Below are 24,566 nucleotides of genomic sequence, written 5' to 3'. Positions count from 1 at the left end.
AAACTGTGGTATATGCATGTCATGGAACACTGTTGTTCTATTAGAAACCAGGAGGAATGGGAATTCAGGGAAGCCTGGAGGGGTTTGCATGGACTGATGCTGAGTGAGATGAGCAGAACCAGAAAAACACTGTACACCCTAACAGCAACATGGGGATGATGATTAACCTTGATGGACACACTTACTTCATCAGAGCAACAATCAGGGACAATTTGAGGCTGTCTGCAATGGAGAATACAATCTGTATCCAGATAAAGAACCATGGAGTTTGAACAAAGTTCAAAGACTATTCCCTTTAATTAATTTATTTATTGTTTTAAGGTTTTTACAAGGCAAATGGGGTTAAGTGGCTTGCCCAAGGCCACACAGCTAGGTAATTATCAAGTGTCTGAGACCGGATTTGAACCCAGGTACTCCTAACTCCAGGGCTGGTGCTCTATCCACTGCACCACCTAGCCGTCCCTATTCCCTTTAATTTAGAAAAAAAAAACAGATATCTTATTGTCTGATCTGGTTATCTTTTATACTTTATGTTTCTTCCTTAAGGATATGATTTCTCTCTCATCACACTCAATTTGGATCAATGTACAACATGGAAACAATGTAACGACTGACAAATTGCTTTCTGGGGGAGGAAGGAAGTAAGATTGGGGGAAAGATTATAAAACTCAAAATAAATAAAATCTTTTATTAAAAAAAAGAAAATCAAGGAAAATAGGTAGAGGAAAAATTGGGAAGATAAATGAGAGCAATGCAGAAAAAAAAACATGAAAACCAAATCAGCAGTTTGGTGAATGAGATAAAAATAAATATTGAAAAAATAACATCTTAAAAACCTGTTTGGGTCAAATGGAAAAAGCAGTCCAAAAGACCAATGAAGAGAAAACCTTAAAAAGTAGAATTGGTCAGATGGAAAAGGATACAAAAGTTCTCTGAAAAAAAAAAAAACAACTCCTTCAAATGTATAATGGAGCTAAGGGAAGCTGATGACTTTGTGAGGAATCAAGAAACCATAAAACAAAACCAAAAGAATGAAAAACTAGAAGAAAATGTGAAATATCTCACTGGGGGAAAAAAAATCTGACCTGGAGAGCCAGAAGAGAGAATTTTAAAATTATTGGTCTTCATCAAAAGAAGAGCCTAGACTTTATTTTTCAAAAAATTCTCCAGAAAACTGTCCTGATATCCTAGAAGCAGAGAGTGAAATAGAAATTGAGAGAATCCACTGATCACCTCCTGAAAGAGAACCCAAAATGAATACTGCCAGGATATCACAGTCAAATTCCAGAATTCACAAGTCAAGGAGAAAATATTACAAGAAGTTATAAATAAATAATTCAAATACCATGGCACTACAGTCAGAATTACACAAAATTTAGCAGCTTCTACATTAAGAGGTTGTAGGGCTTGGAATATGATATTCCAGAAGGAAAAAGAGCTTGGATTACAGCCAAGAATCAACTACCCAGCAAAACTGAACATCCTCTTTCAGGGAGAAAGGGACTTAATGATGTTGAACTACATATAGTTCTACATGGGAAGAAGATACCGAAAACTCACAGGAACCTTCTCATATGTTGGGGCACTTAGAAGAAGCATATATAGACAAGGAACAGGAGAGAGTTGAATTTGAAGGTATAATATATTAAAAAGATGGAGAGATAGAATGGGCTGTTATTTTACATAAAAGAGGTGAGAAAAAACTTTTGCAGTACAGTGGAAGAGGAGAGGTGGGGAGGAGTGAGTGAACCTTCATTCTCATCAGAAGTAGCTCAGAGAGGAAATAACATACACACTCAATAGGATATAGAAATCTATCTTACACTAGAGGAAAAAAGGAGAGGAAAGGGATGGGGAAAAGGGGTCAGAGGGAAGAGAGGAGCAAATGTAAGTGACAGAAGAGAGGGAAGATCATGGGAGATAGCAGTCAGATACAATACACTTTTGAGGAGAGACAGGGTGAAAAGAGAGAGAGAAAAAACAATAAATGGGGGAAACAGGATGGAGGGAAATACAGCTAGCATTAGCAACTGTGGGAAAAAATATTGAAGCAATTTCTCCGATGGACTTATGATATGGAATGCTATACACCCCAAAGACAGAGCAAATGGTGTTTGAATACAGACTGAAGCACACTCCTTTTTTCCCCCACTGTATTTTCTCTCTCTTTGGAGGAGAGCATTATGTTTACTTTACAATATGATTACTGTAGTAATGCATTTCATAGCTACACATTTTTAATCTATAACAAATAACTTGCTTTCTCAATGGGGGGAGTGGGGTGGGAGGAAGGGAGAGAATTTGAAACAGCATTTTGGAAACAAATATTGAGATTGCTTTTGCATGGAGCTGGGGTAAAAAAAAAATGTAAAAATTTTTTAAATTTAAATTTATATTTATAAAATTTAAAAACATAGAAGACCGACTTTGCAATGAAAAAGATACTGCAACCATAAATACAAATCTGTGTACCCACTATTGATAATGATGAAAGAAGAGTTCTGCTATCAGGCTGAGGTGGTAATAACAGTTCCAAGAAGATTTGTGGAAATTAGCACTATACAAACAGGAGCATGCAATGGGAATGAGGTCCTCACTTGGTAAATGGCTTTCTAAAAGGTCAGCTCTGGCATCATATAAATGATAACAAATTGTCAAAAAAAAAAAAAGTGGCTCAGAGAAATCTTTCTTACCTTAGAGGAAAATAAAAGAGAAAATGGATGGGGTTGGGGAGGATTTAGGTGAAAGAACAACAGAAGACAGGAAAGATCTTGGGAGAGGATAGTCAGATGCAATACACTTTTGAGTAGGGACAGGATGAAAGGCGAGAGAGAATAGAATAAATGGGGGAGTAGGATGGAGGAAAATACAGCTAGCAATAGCAACTGTGGGAAAAAACATATTAAAGCAATTTCTCTGATGGACTCAAGAATGCTATACATCCGAAAGACAGAGCTCATGGTGTCTGAATATAGACTGAAGCATACTTTTTTTTCCCCCTCACTTTATTTTTCTTAAGGTTTTTATTTATGGGGGTGGTGTTATTTTTATTTTTACAACAATGTAACTATTGCAGTAATGTTTTTCATGGTCACACATTTTTAACCTACACCAAATAACTTGCTTTCTCAATGGGGAAAGGGGGATAGGAGAAAGGGAGAGAATTTGGAATTCAAGGTTTTAGAAGTGTTGAACCTTGCTTTTGTATGGGGGGATTTAAATTTTAAAATAAAATAAAATAAAATTTTTTTACATTCAATTTTGACTTATTTTCAATTCTGAATTATCTCCTTTTTCTCACCCCCTCCCTCACCCACTGAGAAGGCAAGAAAAACAAAACCTGGGGCAGAGCGAAGATGGCGACAAGAGAGGAACATCTCTTACAAGCCTCTCATAAAACTTCGAAACTAAGGACTCTAACTAAACTTTCAAGAGACAAAACCCACAGAGGGACCCAATGAGGCAGTTCTCCTACTCAAACTAACCTGGAAAAGAGCAGAAAGGCTCTGCTGCCCCGGGGTTGGAGGGGCGGCCCACCAGAGGGGTGGCCCCCCAGAGCAAAAGAACTTCAGCCTCCCATAGGCAGCTCCAGGGCGCTGGGAGGTGCGGCTCACAGCAGCGTGGGAGTTTCCTGAGCTACGCCCCAGGGAGCACCAGGCACAAAGTGGGGGAACAGCAGGAGACCTCTGCCAGAGTGAGCATATGGAGCCCAGCCCTCAGGGCACACAGCCAGCACCCTGGTCTTTCCGTAGCCCAGATCCAGGAACAGAAGCAGATGGAGCCAGTAAGCAGGAGCCCCCAGGGAAGGAGCCCATTGAACCTAGGGAGGGGAGTGAAGAGAGACTGCAGAGCTCTATCCTCTGCCCCTGGAACAGGACTCTGGGGCTCTGACCACATTCAGATCCTGATCACAGTCTAGGCCCCCCGCAAAGAACAGCAGGGCCCCCCCCCACCTCGGCCCCGTGGCAGAGGGGGGTGCTTATGGTCATTCACAGACCAGGAGGGAGGACAGAGCCTCACACACTGAGACCCTTGTAGGAGTGTCCCAAAAACTCAGGAAGCATCCCAAAACCAGACTCAGGCTGGGAAAATGACCAAGCAAAGAAATAAGAGGAACACCATTGAGAAATATTTTGTATATGAGCATAAGAAGGATCAAAATACTTAGTCTGAAGATGAGGAAGCACAAACTCCTGCATCTAAAGACTCCAAGAAAAACAGAAATTGGGCTCAGGCTATGACAGAGCTCAAAAACTTTAAAAATCAAAGAAGAAAAACTGGGAAAAAGAAAGCAGAGAGATGCAGGAAAAACATGAAAATGAAGTCAGCAGCCTAGTCAAAGGAATCCAAAAAAAAATGCTGAAGAAAATAGCATGCTAAAAACCAGCTTAGGTCAAATGGATAAAACAGTTCAAAAAGTTATTGAGGAGAAGAATGCTTTAAAAAGCAGAATTGGACAGATGGAAAAAGAGATAAGAAAACACTCTCTAAGGAAAACAAATCCTTCAGACAAAGGAATAGAACTCAGGGAGATTGATGAATTTACAAGAAACCAGGATTCATTACTTCAAAACCAAAAAAAATGAAAAATTAGAAGAAAATGTGAAACATCTCATTGAAAAAACAACTGATATGGAAAACAGATTTAGGAAAGATAATTTAAAAATTATTGGAATACCTGAAAGTCATGATCAGGAAAAGAGCCTTGACATCATTTTCAAAGAATTACTACAGGAAAATTAGCCTGATATCCTAGAAGCAGAGGACAAAATAGAAATGGAGAGAATCCACCGACCTTCCCCGGAAAGAGATCCCAAAAACCCCCAACCCCCAGGATATTATAGCCAAGTTCCAGAACTCCAAAGTCAAAGAGAAAATATTACAAGCAGCCAGAAGGACACAGTTCAAATATCGTGGAGCTGCAGTCAGGATCACACAGGACTTAGCAGCAACTAAATTGGAAGCTCGTAGGGCTTGAAATACAATATACCGGAAGGCAAAAGAACTTAGAATGCAACCAAGAATTAACTACCCAGCAAGGCTGAATGTCCTCTTCCAGGGAAAAAGATGGACTTTCAATGAACCAGGGGAATTTCAAAGGTTCCTGTTGGAATGGCCAGAGCTGAACAGAAGGTTTGATCTTCAGATACAGGACTCAGGTGAAGCATGGAGATTGGAGGAGAGGGGGGAAATATGAGGGACTTAATGAGGATGAACTGCATGTATTCCTGCATAGAAAAATGTCACTGATAATACTCATATGAACCTTCTCAGTTAATAGAGCAGGTAGAGGGAGCTTTTATAGTTGAAGCACAGGAGAAAGCTGAATTCGAAGATAAAATATGGTGTAAAAATGGAGTCAATAGAAAAAAGGGAAATGTAATGGGAAAAAGAAAAAGGAGAGGGGGAATAGGCCAAGATATATCATATAAGTTCTTTCTTTATTACAATGAGGTATTGCAATGATACGGAAGGAAGAAAGGCAAGGGGGAATGAGGGAATCTTTGCTCTCATCAGAGATGGCTAGGAAAGGAAACAGCATATATACTCAATGGTGTATAGGCATCTGAAGTAAGAAGAAAAGGGGGGAACAGGGGGAAGGGGGATGTGAGTGATGGAGGAGAGGATGGACCATGGGGGGAGAGTGGTCAGATATAACACATTTTCTTTTTTACTTCTTGCAAGGGGCTGGGATTGGATGGCCTGTCTGGATGACCATAGGGCCAGGTGGATGCTGGGCCTAAGGGGTGGTATAGGGGCTCAGGGCTTCTTGGCCCCAGGGCCAGGGATCTATCTGCTGCGTCACTCAGATACCCTACAGCAGAGTTGGAGTGAAAGGAGAGAGAAAATATAGTACATGGTAGTGGAGAAATACGAAAGGAGGGAGTTGTGATCAGCAATGGCAACGCTGGAAAAATATGGAAGTAACTTTTGCGATGGACTTACCATAAAGAATGTGATACACCTGTGACAGAGTTGTTGGTGTTGGAACAAAGACTGAAGAACATTTATTATTATTATTATTATTATTATTATTATTATTATTATTATTATTATTATTATTATTATTATTTGTGGGGGGGTGCAGGGCAAATGGGGCTGGGTGGCCTGCCTGGAGCCGCATAGCAGGGTGATCGTTGGGTGTCTGAGGCCAGATTTGGACCTGGGTGCTCCTGGCTCAAGGGCCAATGCTCTGTCCACCACCCAGCCACCCCTACTATTATTACTATTTTATTTTATTTTGCGCCTTTTTTTCTTTTTTTTTTTGGTTTTTGCAGGGCAGTGGGGTTGGGATGGCTTGAAAGTCACATGACTGGGTGATTGTTGGGTGTATGGGGCCAGATATGGGGTTGGGTGCTCCTGGCTCCAGGGCTGGGGCTCCATCCATTGTGCCACCTGGCCATACCTACAATTATTACTATTATTTTTTAATCTTAATTTTTTTTTGCAGATAACATGATGGTCTACCTAGAGAATCCCAAGAAATCATCCAAAAAACTACTGGAAACAATTAGCAATTTTAGCAAAGTTGCAGGTTATAAAATAAACCCTCATAAATCCTCAACTTTTCTATATATGTCTAGCAAGATACAGCAAGAAGAGCTAGAAAGAGAAATCCCATTCAAAGTAACCTCAGACAGTATAAAATACTTGGGAGTCTATTTGCCAAGACAGACTCAGAATCTTTTTGAAAACAATTATAAAACACTTCTCACACAAATTAAATCAGATTTAAATAACTGGGCAAATATCAGCTGCTCGTGGATAGGTAGAGCTAATATAATAAAAATGACAATTCTACCAAAACTAAACTGTTTAGTGCCTTAACAATCAAAATTCCAAAAAATTACTTTAATGAGTTAGAAAAAAAATTGTAAGTAAATTCACATGGAGAAATAAAAAGTCAAAAATTGCCAAGAACTTAATGAAAAAAAGTACAAAAGAAGGTGGCTTAGCCCTACCTGATCTAAAATTATATTATAAAGCATCAGTCATCAAAACTCTTTGGTATTGGCTAAGAAATAGAGTGGTGGACCAGTGGAATAGACTAGGTGTAAAGGAAGGAGATGATTATAGTAATCTGCTGTTTGATAAACCCAGAGTCCAGCCATTGGGATAAAAACTCCCTCTTTGATAAAAACTTCTGGGATAACTGGAAGTTAGTATGGAAGAAACTTAGATTAGACCAACACCTAACACCCATTACCAAGATAAGATCCAAATGGTTACAGGACTTAGACATAAAAAACAATACTATAAGCAAATAAGATCAAAGACTAGTTTACCTGCCAGATCTATGGAAAGGGGATCAGTTTATGACTAAGGAAGAGTTGGAAAACATCACCAAAAACCAATTAGATGATTTCGATTACATTAAATTAAAAAGCTTTTGCACAGATAAAACCACTGTAACCAAGATCAAAAGAAATGTAGTAAATCTTTATAACTAATGTAGTAAATCTTTATAACTAATGATTCTGACAAAGGACAAAGGACTCATTTCTAAAATATACAGAGAACTGAGTCATATTTTTAAAACAAAAAGCCATTCCCCAATTGACAAATGTTCAAAGGATATGCAAAAACAATTTACAGATGAGGAGATCAAAGCAAGTCATAGCCATATGAAAAAATACTCTAAATTTACTCTTAAACAAGAATATTTTATTAATGTATAAAAAACATTATTTGTACAAAAAGACACTAAAAATAAATAAATAAATAAATAAATAAGTGAAACCTATGAGCAAAATAAATTCCAGCATTAGTATGTCCAAAAAAAAGAAAAAGAAGAAAATATGCTTCAATTTGTCATCTTAGTCCTTATAGCTCTCTAACTAGAAAGTTTCATCACAAATCCTTTGGAATTATGGTTAATCATTGCTCTGATCAGCAAGGTTGACCATCTTAATAATATTCTCCTGGTTCTCATTTCACTTTGTATCAGTCCATACAAGTCTTCCTAGGTTTTTTGGTTTTGTTAATTGGTATTTTATTTCTCCAAATATAGTTATGAAGATTTTTCAACATTCATCCATACATATATTTTTAAAATGTCCTTCCCCTCTCCCTTCCCACCCCCTTCCCCTCAGCAGCAAACAGTCAGATTAATATTGTACATACACATTTGTGTTAAGCATGTTTACAGATTAGTCATTTTCGGTATGAGGAATTAGGATTAAGGGAAAGCAACACATAAGACATATCTTCCCAGGTTTTTCCAAAACCATCTTCATCATTTCTTATAAGACAATAGTGTTCCATCACATTCATCAACTGTAACTTGTTCAATTATTCCCTATTAGTAAACATTTCCTTACTTTCCAACTTTTTTGTCACTACAAAAATTAGTATAATACTTTGGTACATATGGATCCTTTCCTTCTTTCTTTGATCTCTTTGGGGTATAGACCCAGTACATTTTGGGGCTTAGTTCCAAATTGTTTTCCAGAACAGTCAGACTAGTTCATAGCTCCACCAACAATGTATTAGGGTTTTTATGTTCCCTCCAGCTGTAATGTTTAAGGAGTCTGCAATATAATTTCTGAGCAATTAGTCATTTTATTAATATTGCCAGCATTTTAATAAGAACAGGTCAAGGTTCTTTCAAATGTCAAAGACAATCATGGCAGCAGACTCAAGAGCTTATATGCCCTTAGAAGAGGGATACCCCTAAGGCTGGCAATCAACTCTGATTGGTTTACAATTAATGAAGGAATGCATTTAACTTTGATTATGTCATTTTCTTCTAAGTTGATAATGTTTGTCCTTCATTCTCTATTTCATTATTTTTTTTTTAGTTTTTTTGCAAGGCAGTGGGGTTAAGTGGCTTGCCCAAGGCCACACAACTAGGTCATTATTAAATGTCTAAAGCCAGATTTGAACTCAGGTACTCCTGACTCCAGGGCCAGTGCTCTATCCACTGCACCACCTAGCCACCTCATGTCCTTCATTCTCAAAGAAGACCATGACATCAGGGAGGTGATGTCATGACAAGCACATGAATTCTGGATTTGAGTGAGGGGAGCTATGCTAAGTCCCCAGACTCACTTTCTCCTCCAGAGCTATCTGGGTCCTATGGCCAGATATGGACCAGGACAATTATGGAGAACAATGAATGTGACGCAGTCAAGATTGAGTGACTTGCCCAAAGTCACACTGCTAGTAAATAATTGAGGCCAGATTTGAACTCAGGTGCTTCTGGCTTCAGGGTCAGCACTCTCACCACTACACCATCTAGTCACCCTAATATCTTCTAGTATACCCCAGTCCTAAGCACCACTCAAATCTGAGGGTTGCACAAAGGCAAGATGTTAAAAAAGTCAGTTCAATCTCAGCAATGTCATCCAGAAACTGCATTTTGGAAATGAGGGTTTTAGGAAAAGGGGAAACTGGATCTCCCAAATCCCTGGCTATTAATAATCAGTCTTCTCATTCCCCCATTTGATTCTATTGAGAGATGTTGTCTCCTCAATGAATCACTGATATGACAAACACCTCTTCAAGAGGTTTCTAAGTAAGGCCCTTATGAGAGGAAACAATGTGAGGAGAAAGAAATTGTACCATTCAATGCAACAAACACTGATTCAACCCTACCTCCCTCCTCAAATGTGGGACTTCCTGGCAGATGCTTTTATAATTTTTTCCATCATGTTTTGCCTGGGTTACTACCCCCATGTCCTTTCTTCCAAGACCAAGCACATGAATAACACTGAAAAAGTCATTTGCCAAAAGGACCTGCCTCAATCTCCCCCCCGGCCCAAGTGCTCACCAAATGCTGGTCATTGAGGAGATGTACTACCCGAGAAGTCCAATCGCCCATCGGCACGAGGTCTGGGGACGTTCTATACAAGCGCAGCAGGCACAAGGCCGCACTCTGCTTGACGCTGTCCATGGTATCACTGTAAGACCAACAGACCACTCCATTAGCAAGAAGAACCAAATGCCCCAGGGCTCAGACCAGCAGACTAGACTTGGCCAGAGCTCCAGCTAGCTAGGTCTAGAGTCAGCTCCAACGGAAAAGGGCTTCAAGAACCACTGCTTTGAAGGAGGAGGGCAGGAGCTAAAAGACAGAAGCCAGCCCTTCAAAACTGGGCATCCTCTGAAGACAACCACAACACAAAGCTGGCTATGGTCATGTGCTGTGGAGAAAAAAGCAGGGATACCATCCTCAAATGGTATTCCAGCACCCTTGTCTTCTTCATCACTATGAATACTGCCACTTGGACAAAAGATTGCCATGTCAGCTATTCTGTTTAGCCTTTGAAGTGTCTTGAAGTCGACCAGTTGGGGAAGCTCCCCAGAGTGTCCACTTTCAGAAACTGAGGACTAGTGTACTGAAGCAGTCAAGTCTCCCCCCAACCCAGGCAAGGTGAGGCAAGGGATGGCTGTGCATCAGCCCTCTTCATTTCCCTACTAAGCCTCTCCTCTCCCTGGAGGATGTCTTCGGGGTCCTTCCCCAGACCCCTGACCAGTGTATATCCTGCCACTGGTGCCAGATACACAGCAAGACTGAACACAAGTCCACATCAAACTGAAGTGAAGCAATTGCTATAAATCCTTCCATGAAAGTATTACCTTGCAAGTCTGAAGTTGAAACCAAGATCTTAATTCTTTGCCAATGTTTTCGTGCTCCTCCAATTGCCCCTGCCATTGACTGTTGTGTCTTGGCATTCCCTGTGCCTAGGAGAGTGCCTTTCACAAATGTCTGGTCTTTAACCCAATGCTCAATGAATATCTGGCAGGACAGCCACCATCACCTCACAGCGGGACACTAAATGTCACATCATCTCCAAGAAAAGGCTCCAAGAGACAGAAGATAGTAAAGAGAGTTGGGTGTTCACAGCCACCAAGAGAAACTAGTCCAGATCCAGGTGGAGGTGAAGGATTGCCATGGAGGCCTCGGAAAGCTACAACCTCCTCCCTTTAGTCCTTCAGAGACCATGGCCTCACCAGCAACAGTAGGAGCCACTGACTCTTGCCAGACCCAGCTTCTCTCCTTCCCACCACATCCTAACAGGATTCTTGTGTAGTCAAACATGTATAGTCAAGTCAAACATATGTTTACACTGTTTGTCAAAATAGGTGAGTGTGAGTGTGTGGTGGGGGCAGGCTTCATCAATGGCCCTCGGGAATGACAGGTGGTCACCCTGAGAAGAGTTCCTACAGCTTTCAAAGATTTTTGTCTTCACCCTACTGTTGGCAATGTAGAACTTGGTCTCCTGGTTGTGTTTATTTCTCTCAGCAGAAGTTCATCTAAAGTCATCCTGGGCTTTATCTAAACTACTCTCCTCAACATTGCTGATAGCATAAAACAATGCTTCCCTCAGCCGGGCCCCACCTGATGGACTTCCCTCAGAGTCCTCTGTACATTTCTTAGAACCCATCCCTCCTTCTCCCCTTTCCTTCTGCTGCTCTGCCAGGTGAAAGGTACTTCTGTATTTAACGTTGTGGTCTGTGAGCAAGGGCACATATAGGTAACCTCCCAGTTTCTGTATTACACTTGTTACTTGTGCAAACTGAAAATGTGAGATAATTTTCCCTGACCTTCCTCTCCCTTCTCATCCCTTCTCATCTCTTTTCATTTTTCTCCCAAGTTCTTTAAGACATGACAGAAAACTTCCAGGCCATTGGGCAATTTAGCCATCCTTTATGGCCATAGATTATGATTCAGAGGGAGCTCACAAATCACCTCCCAAAATCAGAATGAAAGCACTTTATCTTTGTTTAATCCTTTATCATTGTTCATTCAAGTTCATATTTTTATGTTTCTACTAACTCCTGTGTTTGAACCCCAAAGTTTCTCCACAGTTCTGGTCTTTTCATCAGGAATGTTTGAAAGTCCTCTACTCTTCCATTTTTGTCCCTGTAGGATTATGCTGGTTACAAGGTAAGCTTTTCTTGATTCATATTCTTTGGAATATATATTCCAAGTTCCCCATTTCTTACTTGAAGTAGTTGCTGAATCTTGTGTGATCCTACCCAAATGCTCCTTAGGACTTGGAATCTTTCTTTTTTGGCTGCTCGCTGGATGCTTTTTCTTTAACATGGAAGCTTTGAATTTTGGCTATGATGTACCTGGTGGTTTTCATTTTGAGATTTCTTTCAGGTGACCAATGGATTCTTTTCACTTCATCCTGCTTCTGAGTGATCTGGGAAGTTATCTTTTAAGAGTTCTTGAGGGGGGTGGCTAGGTGGTGCAGTAGATAGAGCACCGGCCTTGGAGTCAGGAGTATCTGGGTTCAAATCCGACCTCAGACACTTAATAATTACCTAGCTGTGTGGCCTTGGGCAAGCCACTTAACCCCACTGCCTTGAAAAATCTAAAAAAAAAAAAATTAAAAAAAAGTTCTTGAATATGATGTTTGGGTTCTTTTCTTTGGTCATGACTTTCAAGTGGTACAGCAATTCTTTAATTTTTTTCTCCTCAATTTGTTTTTAAGGTCAGTAGATTATCCTATGAGATACCTTGAATGTTCTTTTTTCCTTCAGGCTTTTGATTTTGCTTTAACAATTTTTGTCTCATGAAATCACTGGCTTCTCTATGGTCCTTTTTAGTTTTAAGTGAGTTTGATGCTTGGGGAAAGATTTTTATATCTGGTGCCAAGTTATAAATTCCCCTTCCAATTCTTTCTTCCTTGACTTCCATTTCTTTTCCCTTATTTTTCTTTTCTTGCTCTCATTCCATATAAAAAGTTTTACCTTTTTTTAAACTTTTGTTTCTTTCTTTTTCCAAGAATTCTGGTTGAATTTATGCCCCAATTATACCCAAAGAGTAATAAAAATGTGCATACCCTTTGATCCAGTAATACCACTACTGGGTCTGGTAATCTGAGATCTACCATTTTACAAAGAGAGTCCCCTCCAACCTTCACAATCACCCTCAGGGGCAGATGCTGAGATGGTCCCCAAGTAATTGATGAGGAAACTGAGGCAGGAGTAGTGCCTTGTCAGTGTTGGAGACTGGATTGAAACTCCGGTCTCTCTGACTCAGGCCTAGGGTGCCCTTAAGATTTCTCTCTCAACACATTCAATTTTGATCAATGTATAGGATGGAAACAATGTAAAGGTTATCAGATTGCCTTCTGTGGGGGGGGTGAGCGGGATTGGGAGAAAATTGTAAAATTCAAAAGAACAATTAAAAAAAAAGAATCACTGTGAATTTGTGCCCAAGCTGTATTTTCTTTGAGGATTTGCTCATGAACATTTTGGAGCCATTCTCATCTCATTTGTCTTGAGCTTCCCTGTCCCCTTTTTAATGATACAATTCTTTGTTTGTTTGCTCATTCTTCAGCCTCCTTTCTGATGTAGGACAACTTTAAGTGAAGGTTGAGTTTAGCATACATCTGAAGGGAAGGGCCGCACTGCTTCTGCTCCTACTTTCTTGGAGTGGGGAGTGCCATGTTACTCCAGTATCTCAGAGACAGCTCAAACTGGGGTCGTGCAAGTTGTCAGTGCTCCCAGAGGGGTCTGGTCTGGAGTACAGGTTGATCTCTGCCCCTTGGTCTGAGCTTGGTAGATTCATGACCTGGATTGGGACTGAGTAACAGCAGATGCTGCTAGACCGAGCCATTAGCCAGCTGGAAGGCTCTGCTGTTTCTGAGTGAAAGAACTACAGACTCCCCACTTTGTTCTGGGTTCCCTGCCCTGATTCTTGCCTTGTAGGAACTAGACTGGATCAGAAGTTGAAGTCAAGCCCCTGCCCAGTTCCTGGGGGATCTGAGCCCCCAGAGGCTGCTGCTTCTGCACTTGCTCTCTCTGAATGCCTTAAGCTACAACAGAATGCTGCTCATGGGTACAAGTTCCCATCTTCAGTTTGCTCCATAAGTAGTGGGGAACAGAACCTTCTTATTCAGCTGCATCTCCCTAGGAACCAGAATGCTCTGGTTGGCCCCAGTGTCTAGAGACCTCTCTATCTCCCAAATAGAACCTGGGTTGAAAAGGTGACTAGATTTTTTTCTTGCATCTCCTTGGATTCAGACCGGTGCATTTTTTAGACTTGTTAGAAAGTATCCTGGGAGGGAGCTCCCTAGCCTTGTTGCAACTCAACCATCTTGTATCTGCATCCCATCATATGTGTCATATCCTAGAAATGACTTCATCTTCCCCCATGTGAGGGAAGTGAGGGGGTACATTCTAAGAAATTAGGCTACAAAGTAACCATGATGTTCTGCCCCCCTTCAAGACTCCATTACCTCCATTGGATGAAGCACGCAGGTGAGTCAAGTAGGTGGTATACCCTGGCCCAGCCATCTTTCCTGAGACAGGGCAGGGGTCTCCTCCCTCATAGCAGACCCTAGCAGAGTTGGGGGAATCTCAGTTCCATGCAAACTCAGACCGCTGGGACATGAGATGGCTTTCTCTACCCAGCAGAGATGAAGAAAAAAAAATCTCTTTGTTCCTTTTCCCCACTACTATTCCTTAATTGATCCTCTACATTATTGTAATAATGTGGGGTACCCAAGTGGAGACCCCTCACCTTCCTACATGCATTAAGGGAAGGCTAATTGCTCTGAAATGGATACCTACCCAGCCACCAGGATCTTGGGGATCTCTCCAGCAAAGGCCTCAGCCATCTCTCGGCTGCCCACGTTGGCAATGCAGTGGAGAGCTAGCCCCATGAAGGTGGGGTTCCGGCTCGCCAGGTCATTCTTGATAGCATTATTGATCAAACGGATCAGCTCACTGTTGGAGTTCACTAGGACAGAGATGAAAAGGTAGCCCTGTGTCCCAGGGAAAAGAGAGTAAGACACCAGCAGCAAACAGCCAGGAATCAATGCAAAGGAACTCACCCCCCCACAGCAGGACATTCTCAGAGGTCATACCAGGTGCCTCGAGCAGGCCAGGGTGCAGCACAACTAACCCCCACTGCATCAGAGTGGTCAAGGACTCTGACGATGCCCAGTATGTGAAAGCAGCCCACCAAGACAGAAGCTTGAGGGAGCACAGCAGGGACCCAAAGGGCCCTGGGCCAGTCTCCTGACTGTATTTGCCTCAGATTCTTCATCTGTAAAATGGGGATAATCACAGCATTTCCACAAGGGACTTCATAAATCATAGTCATTCTCATTCTCCACCAAGTCCACCCAGGGCCCTCTGGTAACCTGAGATCTATCAAACATTTTACAAAGAGAGTCCCCTCCGACCTTCATAATCACCCTAGGGGGCAGATGCTAAGATGGTCCCCAAGTAATAGATGAGGAAACTGAGGCAGGAGTAGTGCCTTGACCAGGTAGTCATTGTTGGAGGCTAGATTGAAACTCTAGTCTCTCTGACTCCAGGCCTAGGGTATCTGAGAGCTCACTCTTCTGGAGACAAATGTCCCAAAGAGAGTGCAGTACCTCCCCCCCACCCCAATCCAGCCCTCATCTTTGCGTCTCGCCTCATTTTGTGGTCTAGAGCCTCTCTTCCCCTCACCTGTGCCTCCACCTCCTCCCCAGTTACCTCCAAGCAAAGATCTGACTGTCATTCCCCAGTGGCTCCTGACTGACCCTGAGATCCAAGAGAAACTCTTTGGTTTGGTTTGGAGCCTTCATGAATATGGCCCCAATCTCTCCAGACTCACTGGACACAACTCACCCTCTGGCCACAACAGCATTTCTCATCTCCTGCCTCCATGCCTTTGCCTTTGGTCATCTCCCACATCTAGCAAGCCCTCCCTCTTCCCTTTGCTTCTCACTCAGCAAGAACCTTCCCTGATCTCTCCCAGCTCCTAGATATGGCCTCCCTCCCAAGTCACCTGACAGACATGGACTATTTATAATCTTGTAATCTTAGTGCCCTTCAGACTTAATAAATTCAGAGGGAGAATTAGCCATTAGGCTCATTGGCCCGGCTCCTTATCAGAGATAACACTGCTGACCAACAGTCACATAGAGGCTGGGGGTCTCCCCAATGCACCAGGGCTGGTGATCTAGGAAAGGCAGCACTCAAGCCGAGACCCTCCTGGCAGCCTGGCACCGCACTCAACTAGTTGACCTGAATTGTGTTCAATGACAGTAACACTCACGATCTGCTTCTCCGTGTAGCGATTAGAGCTCAGCAGGTTCACGGCTTCCATGTGGCCAAAGTCGATGTCATGGCCCAGGAGGAAGATGAAGAGCAGCTTGCAGACATACTTCTTCTTGCTATAGCCATCCAGGGCCTTGTCACCTATGGGGGGGGGGGAGGACCAGTGAGGAGCTATTCGGCCCCACCTCCCCCATCACACACTGCACTCCCTGGGCCAAGGATGGATAGACAGACCACTGTGGTCTGTTCATGTCTTCCCATGATGAGAATAGAGATATACCAGGTGGTACACCGGGAGTGTACAAGTGGATGGGCCTGGGGGAGGGGGAGTATGTACAGGTCTATGTGTGGTTGGGGTGTACTTCATGGACAATCCCTGTGTTTGAACCATCTGCACTGTCTGGTCACCAAGGAGAGAGGAGAGGAAGGCTATGCTCTCCCTCCATGAGCTATGAGAAGACAACCCATCTTCTCTGTGGAGACCATGGGTCTGGAACTCTCCCTGTGGTTGGACTTTTTCAAACTGTTGATTATTTTGCTGAGCTTTCTTCTTTCCTAAGTGAGGGTTTTCTAGGACAAGTCAGGAGGAAGGATGCAGTGAGAAATGTGGCATTAAAAATGCCCCCAACCCCAACTAAAAGTTGTAAAATGAATATCCCCTCAATTCAAACCATTTGAGAGGCAAATAAGGCCCCAAGTCTCCTCAGGGTCCATGGCAGGTTCCCAGGCCCTTCTACAAGGAGAAGCAGGGAAGACCAACAGAGAAAACTCTCAGTAAATACAAGGTCTGGAGGAAAGCTGTTACCACAGGGGCTGGGTGGGCAAAGGCATGTCTAGGCAGGACAAAGTGCTATTGTGAAGGGGGTCCTTCACTTCTTCCTTAGTTCTTTGGGTTGGATCTGTCTGGCTCTGACAGGTCCACCAAGGTCCCCAGCAATCACAATCAGACTCTCTAGTCCTTACTGCAGTTTGATTTACTTTTCTTAAGAGTTCACAAAGTTCAGATTTCTCAAGTGTCCCCTAAAAGTTGATTTACTGAACAATAATCAACAAGGTCCTTGCTCAGATGGGAAACCATTCATTCTGTCTGTCCATCCCTGAGAGTCCAGAACCACCAGAATTCATGAGGAGGAAGATAGAAGAAGACTGGAGAAGGAGAAGGGGTCAGAGTAGAAGAGTTCTGAAGATCAAACAAAGCATCTTATATTTGACCCTGCAGGCAATAGGTTATCACTGGAGGTTATTGAGTAGGGGAATGACACAGGTAGAGCTACACTTTAGGAGGTTGAATGAAGGATATATTGGAGCGGAGAGAGACCTGAGACAGGTGGACCCCCCCCTCCTTCCCCATTGGCTACTGCCATAGTCCAAGTGAGAAGATAAAAGAGTCTGCAAGTGGGAGGGGGGAGGGGGGAGGAGATGGGGAAGAGCACAGAATCAGAGGAGAGGAGAAAAGGGAGCATGTTCCAGAGAAGCAGCAGAGGAGACATAGACAGACCCTGGCACTGGACTGGAGAATTCAGGGTATTCTAGGAGTTAGTTCCCTCATTAGAATGCAAACTCCTCCAGGGCAGGGGCCCTGGAACCGCTTAATGCATTCCTCTGCCTACTGAACCCTGTCAGAGCCTGCGACACCCCCCACTGAGCTGGCAGGATCCGATACCATGGGCAGCTTTCCGGCAGGAGAGACAGAACAACAAACACAAGGCCACTGGACCAACGGCTTTAGTCCAGGACATCTTGGGGGAGAAAGCTGCCCTGCTCCCTTACCTTTGAATTTTGACCGGATGTTCGCCAATTCTTTGTTTATCCTTTTGATCTCCGCCTCCTTACTCTTGCCTGAAAAAGAACAGAAACCAAGTGAAGTCTTTAGTCAACTTGCGGTTGTAAGCTTCCAGCCTCAGTCCAAGAGGAGTTCTGCTCTTGGCTGTTAGAAGCCAGGAGTCAGAGGAAGGCCCAGAACCATTGCCAGGGGTCAAGCCAAGGAAGCACTCTTGTCCCTGAACCTAGAAAGGGAGGTCTGTTTTGCCAGGGCACAAGAGATTGCACATGGCATATTCTCTGCCTGCTACCCCACATGAGGAGGGCCAGCCAAGGTTCCTTTACCAGGCAGCTGAGTACCCAGGCAAAGGAGACCAAATCAGGAGCCAGAGGGCATGCTGAAACCCTAGCTCTCAGCCTTGTGGCCTTGGACAAAATTCTTCCAGTTCTAAAGGAAGGACTCAGTCACCAGGACCTCTGGGGTCACACCTTTCTCTTCCATGGTGGTCAGATCCATCCTATAAGTCAGTCTCCTTGCAAGAACCTTGGTTAACTAACTCTCATCCAGAGGAGTACCCCAAAAGAAGGACACAGTCTTGACATGGAGTGGCTCGAGAGATCGGGATTAAAATATTCAAAGGGTCCTGGGGGAGGGAGAAGGGGCATCTGCCCCTAGCAGAAGGTAGAAGAAGGTGCCTGGCAGCAATCAGCACCCAAAGAAGAGCTTTCTCTCAGGGAGGTTCCCCCTGTGGATTGGTCTCCCTTCTCCCTGATCAAAAGAGACACAGAAATGGCAAAGTGGTCACTCCTCAGTGACAGGGCTTCTCTATTTCCATTACAGTCCTAAGAGAAAAGAGAGCAGGCAACTGAAAGCTGGCACCTCAAAGAAGGAGGGCAGAAGACAGAAAGGGGGCAGAGAGGGCAGGTCAGGGAATCCTTAAGATTTCAGGCAACTTTGCCAAGAGGTCTGCGGCTACATGTGAAGCCAACTCAGGAGCAGGCCATAGACTGGCTGCAGGGACTTCACCCTTAGCTGATCCTCACAATCAACTTTAGCATCCTGATCTGACCAGGTGAAGTCAGCCAGTCAGGCTCCATGGGAGGGAATAGGGAGAGAGTAGGGAGGGAATAGTCAAACCCAGATTCCTCCGTCCCCAGGGCCAGAACTAACTGGTGACACTAAGTTGCCTCTCTATTTCAAGGTCAGGACAAGGAGTAAGGTTGCTACTACTACTGCTGCTGCTGCTGCTGCTGCTGCTGCTGCTGCTGCTGCTGCTGCTGCTGCTGCTGCTGCTACTGCTGCTGCTGCTACTGCTGCTGCTGCTGCTGCTGCCTTCTAAAACAGGTAAGCAGGGCAGTGCCAAGGATGAAAATGAGGTGGGGAAAGGGGCCCATCCTGCTCCTCTCTGAGGATCTGCTTGTAGGAGCTGGGGCTCTCCCGGCATGGAATGGAACACCTTGGGAGGAGGTGGTCTCCTCCTGATAAACAGATAGGCTGACCAAGATGGCCTCCAAGGGAATCATCTGGTTCTGAGATGTGCATAACCAGCAAAAACCTGCTTCTCAGCCTCCCAGGAAGAATCCCTCCCTCCCCCCAGGCGGGGAGGGGTAGCACACCCATGGAACACCAGTCCCCTGTTTCTCTGTGCCAGAGCCAGCTAGAGAATGAAGCAAAGCCTCCCTGTTATTTAGAGTCACCCAAGGGATCCCAGAGCACCAACCCCTCCCCATGGGTAACAAGCCAAGCCAAGAAGGCCCTTTCAAGCTCAGATCCTGGTTCTGAACACTGTCAAAAGAACATCTGTCTCCCCAGGTTTCAGCAAAGTATTCAATCAAGGCTCCCAAGTTCTCTACTAAGAGCAGAAGCAGTTAAAGGCCAGGACCAATTTGAAAGCAGGGTTTTTGGTGTCCTGCGGACCTTGACCATCAGATGCATAAGCCCCTACAAGGAGCCAGGCACTGTCCCAGCATACAGTCCTTGCCCTCAAGGAGCTTCTATTCCATCACTTCAGAGTCAAGAAGGTTTAATTGACTTGCCCAAGTAAGAGTCAAAGATGAGCCTGACAAAGAATTGTAAATCGAGTGAATGTCCTTCAACTGGGGAATGGCTTAGCAAACTGTGGTCTATGTATGCCATGGAACACTATGTTCTATTAGAAACCAGGAAGGAGGGGAATTGAGGGAAGCCTGGAGGATCTGCATGAACTGATGCTGAGAGAGAGGAGCAGAACCAGGGCAACATTGTATCAACCTTAATGGCCTTGCAACATTGTGGCATCAAGCGCCACCATCAGGACCATTTTGAGCCGTCTGCCACGGAGAATCCCTTCTGTATCCAGGGAAAGAACTGTGGAGTTTGAACAAAGACCAAAGACTGTTATCTTCAATTTTTAAAAAAACGTCTCATAGGGAGGCTAGGTGGCACAGTGGATAAAGCACTGGCCCTGGAGTCAGGAGTACCTGGGTTCAAATCCGGTCTTAGACACTTAATAATTACTTAGCTGTGTGGCCTTGGGCAAGCCACTTAACCCTATTTGCCTTGCAAAAAAACCTAAAAAAAAGTCTTATGAACTACATAATTTTGCTGTGTCTAATAATTTATTTTTGCCTCAAGGATATGTTTTTTTCTCTCAACATTCAATTTTGACCAACATAGCATAGAAGCAATGTAAAGATGATCAGACTGCCTTCTGGGGGAAGGGGGGAGGGAAAGGAGGAGGGGAAATTGTAAAATTCAAAATCTTACAAAAAAAGATAGGTAGAAACTACTATTGTATATAATTGGAAAACAAATAAAATATTTATCTTAAAGATGGGCCTGGAACACAGGCTTCTGCCTCCAGAGCCAGGGCTTCTTCATTTGTTCAGGATGGGCAGATGGCCAAGCTCAGGTCTCAGAAGGTCTCAGCTAGCCAGTGTGAGGGGCCAAATCCACAAAGATGGAATGGGGAAGGGTCCAATTAAAACAAATCCCAAAGGGGAAGAAATCAAGAGCTCCTGCAGGGCCTCTCAATGTGCCAGAGCCTTAAGATGCATGAAGGGAGAGAGACGGTTTCCTGGCCAGGACAGACCACATCCACAGGAAGACAACCACAACGGTGGCAAGTGGCTTCAAAATCACACCCTATGTGGACAAGCTGAGGACAAAAGGAAGAGAAGACCGGGAAAGGTGGCCAAGGGAGTCATGTGGACTCTGGTGGAAATGGACCCTCCCCACTGTCGGGGGGGGGCAGGTCAGACCCCCTTCTCTTCAGGCACCCAGCTCATCAGAGCCCCTCCTCCTCGGTCTCCTAGGTTGGAGCGGGCTCTGTCCCAGGCCCTCTTCTCTTCTCCCTGCTGCCAATTTCTCAGGCCTGCCCTCTCTTCTGACAGAACTCTTGCCTCAACCCTCCTGCTTAGCGGATTCACCAAGTCCAAAACTGACGTGTACCCTCACCTCTTCCAACTTCCCTATCACTGTCCTGGGCCCCTCCATCCTCCCAGTCCTCCAGGGATCATCCCCAATTTCTCATTCAATCAGTTATCAAATCTGGATGATTCTATCTTCTCCAGATTCCTTCTCTCCTGATGCTGCTCCCAACCTGATGCACCTGGTCTACTGTAACAGGTGCTGGGGGAGGAGAAGAAAAAGGGTGAATCTGCCTGCCTCTGGGGTGTCCCCACCCCCCACCATCCTCCATCTAGTCAACAGCTGATCTTCCTAAAGTGCAGCTCTCACCTTGTCACCCCCCCACTCAATAACTTCCAGGAACAAAAACAAAATCCTCTGGGCTCCACTAGCCTAATCCCACATTAGGCCCTCCATCCCTGGACTCTGCTATTACCAAGGGAGGGAGGGAGGATAGACAGCTGGCCTGACTCCCAGAGCTGCCCTGGAGGCTAAGTCATCGTGAAAAAGAGTCCACCTTGGAATGCCCCCAGTGGGGCCTGTGCTCCCCCTCTTGAGAAGGGGTCTGGGTCAAAGGCATTTTTCATATCCAAATCTTGTGACACCAGGCCAGGTACACACATGCACACTCAAATGTGCACTCACATACACACATGTACACACCCATGCTCACACACACACACACAATTGGTTTGAGCTTTACTCCCTGGAGGTAAAGGACCAAGGAGAGGACTTCCTTTGCTAAAGGCCCATGGATAGCCCAAGGTCTCAAAGCTTTCAGATATCACCCTGGGGTGCTCCCCATTTGGCAAGGTCAAGAGCTAGTTTCAACAGGGAGGACTGCTTCAATTGCACGACATTTCTTCTCATTTGAGGCTGTCTCAGGTTATGATTTTGAACTTGATAAATATGAGTAAGAAACTTAATAATACTAATTTTGTTTCTAGACTCCTCTTCTCAGGAAGCTCTAGGGCTGGCAAACAGTGAAAACAAAGGAATCATTTGTCTTGGTCCTGCCAGGGCCTGTGTTGAGTGAAGGAAGCGGTGCTACTAAGAACAGGGCCCCCCCCCCCCCAGCCACAAGCCCCACCCGGCCATGGCCACAGGTAGTGACCCACAGGCCAGGCTCACCCAGAAGTTCTGGAGGAAGCCTGTGTTTTTCAAATCGGTTCCTTGCTTAGAAAGCAATCTCCTTTCCTGGTGCTCCTCACACCTAGGTTAAAGACTCGGAGGAAAAAAACAAGGTTAACTAGGTCCATTTTAACCTCTGACCAAACAGGAGGAAATCCCCCGAAAGCCACCCCCATTTCATGGGTGAGGGAACACCCCGACTGTCCAAGGTCTTATGGACAGAAGCAAAAAATTGGGGCTTGAACCTCGCCCTGGTCTACCTGGAATGGGGGTGGTCTGGAAGCACTTGCTCCATGGAGAGCTTTGCTCCCAGGCCGGAAAGACCCCCATACAGGGGTGGGCAAGTTCACTTGCTACCACCATGGCTTAGGTCAAAATCATTTCTTCATCTGTCTTTCAACATGATCTGAAGTGCAGATGCATTCAACTGGAGGAAGGAGTCTGAGCAATGGGGGACCATACGCCAGACCCAAAGGAAGTGTGCACTCCAAGAGGGAGCTTTCAAGAGTGAGAAGTACAAGAGGGCCAAAGAGAATGAGGTGAACTCCATCAGAAGCCGACACCATGGAGCAAAAGAGCAGATCGAGGAAGGTCAAGAAGGCCGACCCAGTGGTCTGGTACCGAAGGGAGACCCATGTGATGGGATGCAGCTTCCCAAGGTCAGCCTATGGGTCTCCCCACAACAACCTGGCACATAGCACCTCAGATTGGCACTGACATCCCTCTTTCCCCCTTCCCTGATCATCTGGGCACAGTCCAGTTCTCCAAGGACATGATTCTCTTAAGAGCAGCCCCTCCTTCTTCAGGAATGCCTAGTCCAAAACCTTCCCCTCCCTGCCCTGGGGCCTAGCAGGTGACACTGGCTACAGAGCAAAGAGAACCAGGTGGTCAGTGCTGGCACCGGATGTGCTGCCCCAACTTGGCTGAGGACTCCTCTTCAGGCCACAAGCCTGGAGACCACCCCCCCCCAGTCAGCTTGGCCATCAAGAAGCTGGGCTCAGTAACCCTCATGGCAAGGCAGGAGTTGGGGAAGGACTGTGGGAAGGAAAGGTTTGACTGGCCAGAGCTCCCCCCAAGGGGACTCAGAAGACTTCCAGGGCCTGCCTGTCTCCAGAGCCCATCGATCCCCCATCCAGCTGCAAAAACTCAGTCAGAATATTAGGGACCTGCAGGGAATTCTTGCCCTGGTCCCTTCACAGGAGCAGGGCCACAGGAAGGAGGCCCAACACAGGTCTCGGGTCACAGGACCAGGGTCACAGGTCCCTAGCCCCTTCACAAGACCAGGGCCGACACAAGCTGCTCAGAATTTCCAACCTGGCCCAGCATCAGCTCCTCCTCCTCCTCCAAAGGAAGTGAGACTCTCCTCAGGCCCACCCCCCCCACCCCCCACCCCCGCCTGGCCAAGAGACACAAGGCTACAAGTCTCCTAAGAATTTCCTCACGAGCCCTCCCCCAGCCCTTCCTGCCAGCTCCTGACTCTTACTGACTCCCCATTAAACCCACACCCACAGGGGTGACAAACTAGTGACAGGCAGACTCCAGAGATTAGCTTGGAACAAGGTCCCTGCCCTGCTTGGCTGGTGCAGATAAGGAGTTCCCTTAGACAGGGAGGAGTTCCTAATCTTCCATGGACTGAGGGGTGGATGGATGGACAAGGCCAGTTGCCTGCACCCCCCTTTGGGAGAAATACTCAATTTTAGGTTGAGGTCAGTAAAAATAAAAAGGTCATTTTTTTCCTCATCCAAGTTCACAACACCCTGAAATCCAGTTCAGAAACTCTTAGAACCCCTATATAATAAAACTTTGCACCCTATCATGAAAAAGGCCATTTTAGACCAAGATAAAGTGAACTAAGGAAATTCTTGAGACATATAAATAAAACAGTTAGTGATTGAGACATATAAATAAAACAGTTAGTGAATAGAGAACTGGGCCTAGAGCAGGAAGACTTGGGTTCAAATGGAACCCTAGACACAAACCTGTGTAACCATGGGCAAGTCACTCATCCGTTTACCTCAGTTTCCTCCTCTGTAAAACGACTAAAAACAGCACTCTGCCAAAGGCTTTACTTTATGAAGTCCATCCTCCCTTAGGCAAGAGGCAAACCCAATACTCCAACCAAAGCTAGACACTGGAGCACTGCACCGCCCCCCCACAGCCCTGAAGGGTCCACCTTTCCTACCCAAGGCTACTAAGCCCAGGGCCCAGCCCTGACAGAAAGCTATCCAGCTTCGGGCAACCAGGCAAGCTCAGACCTCCCTCACTGAGCCCTGCT

General features: G+C 44.9%; 1 protein-coding gene across 4 annotated transcripts in view; it reads right to left on the bottom strand.

The window, feature by feature from the left end:
- AP2A2 (adaptor related protein complex 2 subunit alpha 2) overlaps positions 1 to 24,566 on the bottom strand; it is an 81,686-nt gene that overhangs the window by 46,565 nt on the left and 10,555 nt on the right. For 2 of the 4 annotated variants that reach the window (XM_074230760.1, XM_074230761.1), the window contains exons 2-5: positions 17,782 to 17,850; positions 16,010 to 16,152; positions 14,530 to 14,723; positions 9,773 to 9,902 (exon numbers count right to left, since the gene is read on the bottom strand). In XM_074230760.1, the coding sequence (XP_074086861.1) occupies positions 9,773 to 9,902; positions 14,530 to 14,723; positions 16,010 to 16,152; positions 17,782 to 17,850 (536 nt within the window). Of the gene's footprint in view, positions 1 to 9,772; positions 9,903 to 14,529; positions 14,724 to 16,009; positions 16,153 to 17,781; positions 17,851 to 18,943; positions 20,294 to 24,566 lie in introns of those variants that run through there. The other 2 variants (XM_074230758.1, XM_074230759.1) reach the window with 2 other exon arrangements.

Source organism: Macrotis lagotis, chromosome 3, assembly GCF_037893015.1.
Source record: "Macrotis lagotis isolate mMagLag1 chromosome 3, bilby.v1.9.chrom.fasta, whole genome shotgun sequence".
In the NCBI taxonomy this organism is placed as follows: Eukaryota; Metazoa; Chordata; class Mammalia; order Peramelemorphia; family Peramelidae; genus Macrotis; species Macrotis lagotis.
This window is presented reverse-complemented; position numbering and strand designations above follow the sequence as displayed.